At 41.3% G+C, this 13,280-nt stretch overlaps 1 protein-coding gene across 1 annotated transcript; it reads left to right on the top strand.

The window, feature by feature from the left end:
* The first annotated feature begins 4,108 nt into the window (after positions 1-4,108).
* rcvrna (recoverin a) lies at positions 4,109-5,918 on the top strand. Its single transcript, XM_082530002.1, has 3 exons — positions 4,109-4,613; positions 4,885-4,996; positions 5,092-5,918. The coding sequence occupies exons 1-3, from the start codon at positions 4,233-4,235 to the stop codon at positions 5,208-5,210; spliced, it is 612 nt and encodes a 203-aa protein (XP_082386128.1). The 5' UTR covers positions 4,109-4,232; the 3' UTR covers positions 5,211-5,918.
* Positions 5,919-13,280: the final 7,362 nt, after the last annotated feature.

The following is a 13,280-nucleotide window of genomic DNA, read 5'->3' as shown; positions in this document are numbered from 1 at the left end:
CACAGTAATGACCACGATAAACTCATGTAGGGACAATTTGACTTAACCGTGTTACACAATGTCCACTACAGTCATAAGATTTAAAAGACAAGGCCATATTAAAATGGGTTTCATCTGGAGTAGACACTGATAGAAAATAAACAATAACAAATAATATAAGGGGGATTTTTGACCGTCTGTATGTTTGCCTCATTGCTGGCATTTATATGGTAAGTAGGCATAGACTTTTAGTGATTCCTCTGAATGCACATAGATTATACTGAACATTAGCTTCCATGTAATAAATTACAACCACAGGATACTTAAGTCCAGCGTTACACTTGATGAAGTGGTAAGCCGGTTGGTACAATGAACAGTTCCCAGGCTCATTGCTTTTTACATAATAATACCTGCCAGTTTGCGAATGACAGATGTGAGGTTTGAGCGAATGCCTTTTCCCCTGACGTACAGATGCTCAACATTTTGTGCAATTGTGAACTAAACCTAAACGATTATGTAAAAGTATGTGATGGTATTTTAAATGTGAAATGAATGACCTGGACTTTACCTAATCTGATTTTGCAAAGGTAGATGCAGATTTACACAGAGACTCTCCCGGATTATGTTTATGCATAAAGGAAAATTTAGGATTGCTTTGTCCAACTTTAACTTCATTTAAAATGCAGAAAAATCCAAATAAATGTGCACTGGCTTTCACTTCATTCACCAAAGCTGGTACACCTTGCACAGGATGAAACAGGATTATAATCAGCTGTTATGTGTGTCAGCAGTGACCTCTTGGTCCCTGACGCGTGAGAGCTGCCGATAGATTATTGTAGATTAATTCTGATGCTGATCACAGTATAGCACAAATACTCAGTTGTGGTTAGAAGTTTACATACACTCATCGTGGGCATGAATGTTGTCATTTTGGGCTTTTAATGATTTCTTTGAATTGTTCTTTTTCAGGGTGTAATCATCGTACAACATAAATGTTTAATCACTTTTAAAAAACATGAATCGGATACACCAGTTTTCATTTATTTTTGATTTTCTCGAATCCACACAGATTAAAAAGTATATGTTCAGGATCAAGTATATACATAGACCCACTTGAATCTTTTAATAAGTGGTACTGAAGGTTTAAGAATGTCTTTAATCTTGATAAAACCCTCAATTGGATTGACCAGTGCTGAGGACAATGGGAAACTCAGGGATCTAAGAAGGAAACATGGCGATATACACAAGTTGGAAGGTCTCTGTAGATTTGAAAATTACCAGATAACTGTATTGAAGTACAAATTATTCAATGTGTGTGCCAATGTCTGGAAGGAGACCGAAACTGTCTTTATTTGTCAAATTGTTTGACATCACAAACTGATTGTTATTGTATTGTTTCTTAATGGTTTCTTTAATGGTTAATACACCAGTACGCATAAGCTTTCAATATGATGTCTTTAATGCTAAAACATAATTGTTGTTATCTATGATTTTTCAAATTTACTGTTTTACAAATACTGTTATATTAATACTACTTTAAATATTAGTACCTTATAACATACAGTTGATTAATTGTTTTCCTAAAATTCAAAATGCAATAATTAGCTTTTTAAGTCTTCCGATTTCTCTTAAAATCAGAGACATTTTTTTATTTTGCTCCTGGTCAGTTTCATTACTTTTATTCTTTTTGATTATTTTTTTAAAAATGGGGCTTTTCTTCCTCATTGGGCTGCAAAGTTATGTTTGCACTTAATTCGGAAAAGGCGTATCATCGGGCGTAAGTATGTTTGCGGCTGTTTGTCCCCAGATAAGATTATCTGTGTCTCCACTATAATAGTCTTGGACCAGATTACAGCACAATCTGCTGCAGTGGTGGGAAACCTGCAGTGACTGAAGGTAATTACAAATGGACAGTTTCTGGTGTTTAAGCCTCTGCAGCTCTCTTTAGGGCAACCAAACTCAAACACTTGGCGACAAATGGCCCAAACCACCCAGTAACATATGATTAATTAACCTCATGTGGTGGCTGGATCATCTCTGACACCCCCTTCATTGCACTTTGAGCTGTTTCTTTGTCTTTTTCCTGTCACATCACATTCAGGCATTTGACCTAACTGACCCACATCGTGAAAACAATTTAATATTCAACCTAAGACACTGCTGTTCTTAATGCGCGCTCAATCATGCAGGTAAGTAAATCCCAAAAAGTTGATTCTGTTCATCTGGACGTAGCGTTTTCAGTGGGCGAAACGTTTCGTCACTCATCCAAATGAGTCTGGTTTAGTGTAAGAAAATTCCTCCATAGTGGCAATGATAAAAGATGGCACCAGTCTATGCTCGTCTTTCTTTGGCCCCAAAGTCAGTATTATTATACTTCAACCCTGTAACTAAATATTAGAGTGTATTTACACAAATTCTGCTTAAAAAGGCAAATATCCTCCCAGATGTTGAGCTTCTTTTTTTTTTTTTTTTTTTTTTAAATGACATCAGAAACAGCAGTATGCGACATTACGTGATGGCAGAGCTTCAGTTCATCCTTTGTCATTTTTTTTTTTTTTTTTTTTTTAATAAATAGGACAGGGGGAATGAATGAGAGAAAGAGGGGGAGAGAAAGAAAGAAAACCAAAGGGGAGAAGAGACGGTGAGAAGGGGGGGGAAGAGAGAGAAAAAAAAAAAAGAACTCCTGGGTCACCTGTATGGAGAAAAAAAAACAAACAAACAAAAAAAACAAACAGAGGAGACAGCAAACAACAAAGAGCAACATAATAATAGAGAAAACAAAGCACCATCACAATAAACTAGCTAGTCATAGATATCAATATTTACTAAATAATAAACGATATTGTGCAGCACGCAAGATAGACAGCGCACAGTGTGCTTTGAGCGCATGCATGTCTTAAAGCCAAGAAAGCTTTAGTCCGCGTCTGTGAATACCCATGTGTGCATACCTGTGTGGATCAGCATGCTTGCATTCCAAAGGTTTCTCCATGTAATGATCTGCTAGGGAGTGTGGGGGGGCCACAGCCCCGTCCTCCAGGGTGTGAAGCGGGTATGGAGGAGATCAAAACTCCAGACATCCAGAGGCCCCCAGAACACAAGAGACCATGGAAGACCAACAGAGGGGCAGCCGCGCCACTGTCCCAGTAAGAGCTGAGGAGAGTCCCAGATGAGGGCTCGCCCAGCAGCCGCGGAGCAGAAGTCAGGGGGAGTTGCAGTGACGCGCCCGTGAGCTCCGCCGGCCCCCAGCTGTGCCTGAGTGACCGAGCCCCAGGCCGAGAGGCCGGGGGCACCCCACCTCCAAAGGGGCCCGAGCGAGCCCCAGGCCCCAGGCCCCGACAAGCGGCCGCCAAGGAGTGAGCCGGTGTGTACCCGGACGCCCACCCCCAGACACAAAAAACCACCAACACACCGACACCTGAGGGAGTCCGCCACCGGCAGGGGAAGTGGTGGTGGGTGGAGATAGGCCTCCAAACCTTGGAGGGCCTGAGGTGTCCCCAGAGAGGTGGCGTCTGATACCCAACCTGACATATAGACACAGACATACAGGCACACACAGACACAAACATCCATTCCCACCCTCATGCTCTCATATGCACTCACTCCACACTCAACCAACGTGGAGACAGACATAAAGAGACGCTGTACACACGATCACACTCCCCAAGCGTACTCTACAAACCGGGTCTAGGTACCCTTGCCCCTGGAGGGGGGAATTGCACCCAGACCCAGGTGGTGTTACCCTTTTCCCTGCGGTGGGGAGAGGCAGACCACCCCGACTCCGCAGCAGCAGGGAGGCCCCACACCCCAGACCGCAGTCGGACGGCCAACTCCTCCTACTAGCCCTCCCGCTCCAGCAGGCCGCAGAGAATGGGGGTGGGAGAAGACTCCAAACCTCCCTCCACCCGCTCATTGTAGTGTTGATGCATATGTGTTCTAAGGTGCAATTAAAACCCAGGAGGGCATGGAGCTACCAGATGTTGAGCTTCTAAGTAACGGCCACCTGCCGCCTTTAATCCGCTGCGCTTGCCTCCTGTATTTAACTCTGTCTTCAATATAAAGGTGTCATAGCAGTGTGACGCAGTTATCCCCCTTAATCTTCAAGACAGCTGTCTGGATTTAGGCAGTGATGATCATAATCCCATTTGGCACCTTGAGGGGCTCGACAGAGCGAACACAAGACAGAGCGCACAAACTCCACAGAAGTTTAACGGCCAATCGCAGGAGATACAAGAATTTAACCTTTCTTGATCAGGATGGGGAATACTAAGAGCAGCGCTTTGTCAAAGGAGCTCCTGGAAGAGCTGAAGTCCAACACCAAATACACAGAGGCCGAACTGTGCACCTGGTATCAGTCCTTCCTCAAGGAGTGTCCCAGTGGGAGGATCAGCAAGCAGCAGTTCGAGGGCATCTATGCCAGCTTCTTCCCAGACGCGGACCCCACGGCGTATGCGCGGCACGTTTTCAGGAGTTTCGACACTAATGCAGACGGAACTTTGGACTTTAAGGAGTACATCGTCGCTCTGCACCTCACCTCTGGGGGAAAGACTCTGCAGAAGCTGGAGTGGGCTTTTGGCCTCTATGATGTGGATGGAAATGGAACCATCAGCAAAAATGAAATCCAAGAGATTGTTCGGGTACCTATACTTCATACTAATTTTATCTGTTCTGAATACACTAAAATTACATGACTAAACTGAATTCGCGTTACATTCATCTATTGAATAATCACGATCACTTCTGTGAATGTGTAAATGGACCTTTGATGATTTCAATTTTAAGCCACAGCCTCCTCTAAATTATTCCACTTACAATTACTCAAAGAAAATGTAATATTCCGACGAATATTTGATTAAATTCATCATGAATCATTGGTTAAACCTATAAAATGCGTTTACTCTCCTGCAGTCAATATTCAACATGATTCCTGCTGACGCACAGAAGAAGCTCCCTGAGGATGAAAACACGCCGGAGAAAAGGGCTGAAAAAATCTGGACATTTTTTGGAAAGAAGGAGAACGGTAAACCACACTTTATTAACTCTCATCTCGTTATCTGCTGCACCTTTACAAGGCACAAGCATTTTGTTGACGCTTCTTTTTTTGGTTCTTTGCAGATAAAATCTCAGAGGGAGAGTTCATTCAGGGCGTGATGGACAACAAGGATATCCTACGCTTGATACAATATGATGAACCTCAGAAAATCAAAGACAAGCTGAAAGAGAAGAAGCAGTAGAGTACAGGCTAAAAACAGAGCAGAAAAAAACCTCACATGGTTTTAAGACTGATTTCTGTGGCTATATTTTAACCGCTTTAACCACATTTCTCATTTTTTATTGTAATTAATCATGTTCATGTTCTTTCTGGTAAACTAGTTAAACAGTGTTTCATTTTTTGTCATTGCAAGTAGTAATTAAATAGGGTGATTAGGCACATTTGATAAAATAAAATAAAATAGAAGCTGAACAACTGTGCAATGGATGAATTTTAAACAGTGTAACTGCTCAGGCTAGAACAGGGATGGCAACGTGAATGTTGGGAGTCAAAACAGTGTTCACGTTTAATTGACCAGAATCAATTTCTTCACATTTTTACTTGTGTTGCAATAAATTTTATTAATAACTCCTTTGTGGATCCATATTCACACTTTACAAAGGTATCCATAGGCTGGATTGGACGTTTTTGGCGTGTCCGTTTTGTTTAGCCTCCTTGGTTTAGATGTTGTACTTTGTGTAAACGAGCTGATTTCATGCAGTTAAATCTTTAAATCACACAATTTACAATGGACAGCGCACAAGTTTGTTGGTTATTTTAGTTTGTTCAATTTTGTTCAAATATGTTTTGTACGTTTTTTGTGTAGTTGTGGCAGTGAACACGTTAACTCATTATTTGTTTAAATGTTCTCTTTTGTGTACATGAAAATGAAAACCTGTCTGTAAAGGTGTATGTGTGTTATGTGTTGTGCTTTTAAAGTGTCGTTGTATAACATGGTAATATCCACCAAGGACACTTCAGCCATGTCCTCGACTCTTTTAAAAAGCAGTGTGTCTGAAACATGCATTTTGAACACACTTCCTTTCCACTTGGAATTTGTTTTAACTGATATATTTGTAGTGTTTGCACTGTTTCACAGAGTGACTCATCTCAACCAACTGTAGTTTATATACAACTTTATTTTGGATTATCTTTACACATATATTTACTCTGGTTTGGTTTCCAATGAAACTTAGTTTGGTTTCTGTATTTTAATTCTTAAACGTTTTTAATTACATTTATATTATCTGGACTATTTATTAAACAGCCACTAGACACACCACTGATTTTTATATTAAACAGGTGGAAAATACAAATGAGGACAGAATTATTTGCTCCCTTGTGAAAATTCCTATTTTTAAAGGTAATTTGGAGAGGGAAGGAATTTGCAAAAGCTTTCCCAAACATCCTACTGTTATTTTGGATGCTTATATTTCTTTACTTTGTATACAGAAACAATATTATTTCACATTAACTACCCCCGATGATAACAGTCACTGTGTATCGTTTTTCCTTTTCTGCAGTCTGTTGTTTTAGTCGGTTGATCTGATGGTCTTCTGTCATGAACTTTGGACTTCAGTTCACCCCACAGATTTTCAGTGGGATTCAAGTCAGGGCTTTGTGACATAATCAGCGTCACTCTGAGAACGGGGTATAGTTTCATTCAATCTTTCCTCGGGTTGTCCTCGGCATGCCTCAGTCTGGCTTGAATGTGCCTCTTCTGCAGAGTTTTTCTTGGTCCACAGTCTCAGAGTGCATTTCTCTGCAGGCTTCTAGTGATTGTCTTTTCTGTGAATACACATCCCTACTTGGCTAACTCCTTCACTATCGTCTTGGCAGTTGTCCTGGGGTTAGTAGACACATCTCTCACTAGTTTTGTTCACTTCCTACCTCCACCAGACTTGTTCTGTACTGTATGGCTCTTTTTAAATATCTTAATACTTCTCACTCCAGTTCTTGAAATGCTGTGATAACTTTAGATCTTCATCTCCTGCTTCGTCTAAACTGATTTCTTTTGTTTTTAGAATGATATTTTCTCAAGTGACAGCTCAAACCCTTGCTGAAGTTTTTATACTGTGTAAATTGGAAGATAACACATAGTTTTAGCCTGTTTTACAAGCACAGCAATAAAAAGGTCAGTTTGTCAGGGCGCTAATATTATTGCCCTTTAAGGTTTTTTATTTTTTCTGGAATAATTCGATGGTTGTTTCCAAATAGAAATCATTTATTCGTTCCAAGGAAAACAAGTATGATTAAAAATGGAGAAATCCCTTGCTCTGTTAACAAGCACTTGGGGAAAAGAGATCACTTTTGATGACAGGAATATCCAGCCTGGTGATAGTCACCTCCTCTAACATGTATACCTAAAGACTCCGTTTCCTGACTCTGCAGTGTTATGAGCCGTCCTGACACTCAGTGGTTGCATGCCAGCCTTTTATTGACAGCCAATTTACTCTCTAATACATCTGGCAGCTCTCCAGCGTGTTTTTTTCACACTTGGATTCATTCATTAGATTGAAAGCAAGAAAATCTGGATGAGAGCTCCTTATGAAGGGAATTAGGCTCAGGTTAACAATCCTTCTGTATCAGCCAATCCTATTAGGAGCTGAAGGTCAGTTGAGACACACAGCCAACTCACAGTTAGGATAATGTGGGCTTGGCACAGAGAACGATACACTGCTCCAACATGCTCCCCCGCATAGATCATTTGCTTCCCGCGGTCCAACTTGAATCCATTAGTATATTTTACTTTTAGTTTAACTTTTCTTTGTTAAGCTTAGGCTACGTCCACACTAGCCCGGATAGATGTGAAAACAGCGTTTTCGTCTGAAAACGCTCCGCGTCCACACTAGTCATTTTCAAAGAGTCCACACTAAAACGACCGAAAATGGTGACGTTGCAGTTCTGTGCATGCGTGAAACGCAAGATGACTCGACCTGCGTCATTTCCCTCTGCCGTTTATTTACATTCCGGCTCTTTGAATCGTGGCAGCGAAATGGCAAGACAAAGCAACGAATTTCTAAAACAGTCAGTGATCACTGTTGACCTCCCTCGGCTTTTATTACCGCTAATCATTTATTTAAGCTCAGTTTTTAAAACCTTAGGATGTAACTACAGCCCAGCCCATGCAGCAGTATATGAATGACTAACCTCGTATTGTGGATGGATTATCTCAGTTGTTCTCCTGGCTGAAGTTTGGTCCTTTTACAGCATCCTGCCATGCGATTACATTTGTTCCTGACCACCGAGAACACTCACGTTAACTTTTATCGAGTGGAAAAAAAAGTTAGCTTGTTTAAATTATGCTAACATAGCTGTGTCGCTCGCAGTCACGTAGCACATCATTATATACCAGCTAGCCAAATTTCAGTAACCCTACAAACGTCACTGCTGTTTAGCTTTCTGTCTTCATTTATGTTGGAAGTGATAACAGAGCTGTACGTTTGAATTTGTTTCCAAAACCCCGCAGTCAGGACATGCTATATTGTATTTAGATAGAAGCTAGCGAGCTAACTCCCTGCTAACTTCTAACTCCGTTAAATGTCATAAATTCCGTTTTCATGGATGCCTGGATGTTAAACTCAATTGTTACACCTGGTAGAGCAGAACGCTGATCATTTTATTAAAGATGAAAGACTTTAGACAGTTTTTCAACTCTCAGTAATGCCACAGTGATCGTTTGATATATGGACCTGCAGCGGAGTTTAGGTCCAGACACGGCTAGTGATGTCAGACTGAACAATCGGATTACATGACTGGGTAAGTGGTCACATGACTGCATCATATGACCAACATGCGTCATCGTTTTAGAAAGTCTGCGTTTTCAAGTGTCCACACTGCGACGGGACAGCTCCGTTTTGAAATGTATGCGTTTTTGAGAGCGTTTTCAAAACGCCGTCTCAGTGTGGACGGGAGGCCAAAACGGAGAGAAAACGATGTGTTTTCAAACGAAAACGCTTTAGTGTGGACGTAGCCTTAAAGCGATAAACAAGAAGACAGTTTGTGTTTGAAGTGACACACAATCCCTTTTTTATGCTAATTAAGAAAGATTCAGGTACTTTTTAGGCATATCGTTAGCTTCATAGCATAATTGCCTAAGTCATTTGACTAAGTCAATGACTTAGGCACTTATGCTATGAAGCTAACGATATATTTCAATTTGTGATTAATGCTTAAATCTCCCTTGTTGTTGACTGCCACCTATCTTTTATGGTACTCTGTCACAAAGACACCCAGTGATCTCTAAACACAACACACAGAGCTCTGAAACTCCCAAACTAAATTTAAAGGAAAGTATAGTTAGTTCTCCCTGTTTTCTCTGTATTATTGTAGAGTCTCTACGTTACCTTACAATATAAAGAAATATCAGGGAACTGTTGTTGTGTTGCTATATAAATAAAATTGAATTGACATATTTCATTTGTAGTTTAACACAATAGATAAAGGACTGCTGTGCAGTCAGTTAATATGGAATCTAGCTCTTATTTCCTAAAGTGGGATGAGCTATGACTATATAGACAGTGTTTACCTTTCAGTCTGCCTTTGGTAGCTTTTAGGCCAGGATCTAAGGTTGGGACAGCGGGCACAGGAATGTGATCAGCTCTCCTGCTCTGAGGAACACTGGCTGGTCTTGTCCATGCCACAAAGCTGACACACCAAGTCTTTGTGTGTCATGGGGTGCACCTGCTTGGCACTGCTCATCTCACAGTGCAAAATGAAGGCATTTGTTGTTGCAGTGTCCAGGAAGTGCAGCAAGATGATCCTCTACCAGGGAGCAGTGTTTCTGTGGGTGGAGTAGTGCAGAATGAGCTGATCTGACAGGTCAGCTCCACCCATATCTTTGTTGTAGGCCATGATTGGTGGCCTCACTTGCAGTTTTAACCTTGCTAGTGTTTATCTTGAAGCTAATAGTGTAGCCACTGCTTGATTCAGCCAATAAAAAATGTCATCCCTGATTTAGTTGGCTTGGCCTTCATATATTGTGTCAAACCAGTTTTTGCCGCCTTTTTGGAACATGTTGTTGGTCTCAAAGGTACAGTTTTATCTTGGTTTAAATCCTATCTCTCAGAGAGGTCGTTCTCTGTTGCTATGGGGCAACACTCCTTGGCTTCTGCCCCTATTTATTGTGGTGGTCAAGGGTCCGTGCTCGGTCCTGCTCTTTTCTCTTTGTACATGTTGCCGTTGGGATTAATTTTTAGAAAACATAACATCTCCTTTCACTGTTATGCCGATGATATCCAGATTTATTTACCTTTGAAATCTGATGTGACTGCTTCTTTGCAACCTCTGTTCAACTGTTTGCATGAAGTTAAAATTTGGTTATCACATAATTTTCTTACATTGAACGAGAATAAGACCGAAATCATAGTCTTTGGTAGTCACACTCCGCTAGACCAGTTAGCTGATGCCCTAGGCCCTCTCGCTAGCCATCCTTCGTCCACAATTTTAAATCATGCTTTTTATTTGTTCTTGTTTCTAATGTCTCTGTAAAGCACTTTGAATCACCTTGTTGTTGAATTGTGCTATACAAATAAACTTGCCTTGCCTTGCCTTGCCTTGCCACTGTAAGAAACCTCGGAGTGTTCCTGGATGGCTCTTTTAAACTCGAGAAACAGGTGTCCACTGTGGTAAAAAACAGCTTTTACCAGTTGCGTCAGATTTCCAAAGCAAAGCCGTTTCTTCCTTTAAAAGATCTTGAAAAGCTTATCCACGCATTTATTACATCCAGATTGGACTACTGTAACTCCCTCTACTCGGGCCTCCAACACTCCTCTCTTTGCCGGCTCCAGTTAATTCAAAATGCAGCTGCGCGTCTTTTAACAGGTACGAGAATTCATGAACACATAACTCCAATTTTAGCCAAATTACATTGGCTCCCTGTTAAATATCGTATAGATTTTAAAATTCTTTTGTTCACTTTTAATATTTTGAATAATTTAGCGCCCAGTTATATTTCTGATTTACTCCATTCATACAATCCCAACAGGGCACTTAGATCATCCAACCATAGGCTCCTAGCACAACCTAGGACTCGAATGAAGTCGAGAGGCGACCGGGCCTTTGCATCCGTGGCACCCAGACTCTGGAATAACCTCCCCGTTCATATTCGCACTGCCGAGTCTATCCAGTCTTTTAAATTACGTCTTAAAACTTATTTTTTTACTTTGGCTTTTGATTCTGTCTAGTTGGCTGTTTTAGCTTGTTGCGTTGTTACCTATTGTTTGTTGTCCTCTTCTATTGTTTGTTTTAATTGTCTCATGTTTTTATTGACTGTGAAGCACTATGGTCAACACTGTTGTTTTTAATATGTGCTATAGGCTATAAATAAATTTTGATTTGATTTGATTTTGATTTTTTTCTTTTTTTACCCCCGTCCTTTTATCCGTCCTCAGGTCTTCTACCTTGCCTTTTATACAGACTTCACAGTGTCCGTGGAATAGCTGAGTACTCACCTGTAAGCTTGTTTAACTTAACTATTTAATGTTTAAATCCAATCTGTATGTTGTACCAGTCTGATCAGGTCTCATATTTGCCATCATTTGGCAATTATTGGCATTATTTGAGGTTTAAAGCTGTTTTTGAAACTTGCAAAATGCGAGTATCTGTGGGCTTGTTAATTTAGCCTAAGTCGAATATAATCACTGGTTCGTGTGTCCATGGGTTCTAGTCGTTGGTACTTGAATTTTTTTTTTTTTTTTTTAATATTCTTTATTGTCATTGTCACAGGTACAATGAAATTGAAAGATGTCTCTGGTCAGTGCAACATCACAAAAGATAAATACTTAAAAACTATAATTAAATACTTAAAAACTATAATGATAGGATATAAAAGATAGAAATACATATAAAATACAGTATTCTCATACCGTAGATACACCCAAGCAATCCAGGCCTAAGGCCCCATACAGACACTCAACATACGACCTAGTTGATATATCACTCAAACAATCAATCACTCAGTCAATTTGTTAGCGCATCCAACAAAACATGTCTGAAAGCATTCCAACATCAAGGGCACAAATGACAACAGGGGCAATGAAAGTCATCTACTTTTAGTAGCATTGAGACATGATATTGCAATTGGGTAGAAACTGTGTTTGAGTCTGTTAGTCCTTGTGTATGTTGTTCTATACCGTTTACCTGAAGGCAGCAGTTCGAACATGGAGTGTCCAGGGTGTGAGGTGTCCTTTATGATGTTATGGGCTCTTTTGAGGCAGCGGGAACTGTGTAGGTCTTTCAGTTTGAGGAGAGGGCAGCCGATTGTCCTTTGGGCAGCGTTGATTACTCCCTGGAGTGCTTTCCTCTGAGCCACTGTGCAGCTAGCGTACCATATGCCTATGCAGTACGTTAGTATGCTTTCGATGGAGGCTCTGTAGAAAGACACCAGCAGTCTCTGTGTGATGTTGTTCTTCCTAAGCACTCTCAGAAAGTACAGTCTCTGTTGTGTCTTTTTCAGTAGCTCAGAGGTATTCACACTCCAGGATAGGTTTCCCTCTATGCTGACTCCCAAGAAGCGGAAGTCTGCCACCCTCTCCACACAGTCGTCGCTGATGATTAGTGGTTGGATTTCTGTCTTGTGTCTTCTGTAGTCAATTATGAGTTCTTTGGTCTTTTTCGTGTTTAGGAGAAGGTTGTTATCCTTGCACCATGAAGACAGCCGCTCCACCTCATCTCTGTAGGCAGACTCATCTCCCCCAGATATGAGCCCCACCACAGTAGTGTCATCTGCGAACTTTACAATGGCGTTGCTCTGGTGGGCGGGGGTGCAGTCGTGTGTATAAAGCGAGTAGAGCAGTGGACTAAGCACGCAGCCCTGTGGCGACCCAGTGCTTAGATTTAGGGCTGGAGATGTGTAACATCCCACTCTCACTCTCTGTCTGCGGTCGGTGAGGAAGCTATTGATCCACTTACAGGTGCTGTGAGGAAGCCCTAGGTCTTTTAGCTTGGCGTCCAGTTTGTATGGAAGAATGGTGTTAAATGCCGAGCTATAATCCACAAAGAGTATACGCACATAGCTTCCTTGCCTCTCCAGATGTGTTAATGCTACATTGAGTGCTGTTGCTATGGCGTCCTCTGTCGATCGGTTTGCTCTGTAGGCAAACTGGTGTGGGTCAAGGCTGCTGGGTAGGGCTGCTGTGATGTGGTAACGCACAAGTTTCTCAAAGCACTTCATCACCACCGGGGTTAGTGCCACTGGTCTATAGTCATTTAGGCTAGAGATATGAGATTTCTTGGGCAAGGGTATTATGGTGGAGGTCTTGAGGCAGGGTGG

This window comes from Aulonocara stuartgranti (assembly GCF_965226115.1).
Source record: "Aulonocara stuartgranti genome assembly, chromosome: 4".
In the NCBI taxonomy this organism is placed as follows: Eukaryota; Metazoa; Chordata; class Actinopteri; order Cichliformes; family Cichlidae; genus Aulonocara; species Aulonocara stuartgranti.
The sequence above is the reverse complement of the archived record's forward strand: the minus strand, read 5'-3'. Positions and strand labels throughout refer to the sequence as shown.

Bases quoted from the DNA above. Each gene is read 5' to 3' on its own strand.
- rcvrna (XM_082530002.1), top strand. From the start codon at position 4,233: ATGGGGAATACTAAGAGCAGCGCTTTGTCAAAGGAGCTCCTGGAAGAG. The intron at 4,614-4,884 runs GTACCTATACTT...ACTCTCCTGCAG, and splicing joins AAATCCAAGAGATTGTTCGG to TCAATATTCAACATGATTCC. The intron at 4,997-5,091 runs GTAAACCACACT...GGTTCTTTGCAG, and splicing joins TTTTGGAAAGAAGGAGAACG to ATAAAATCTCAGAGGGAGAG.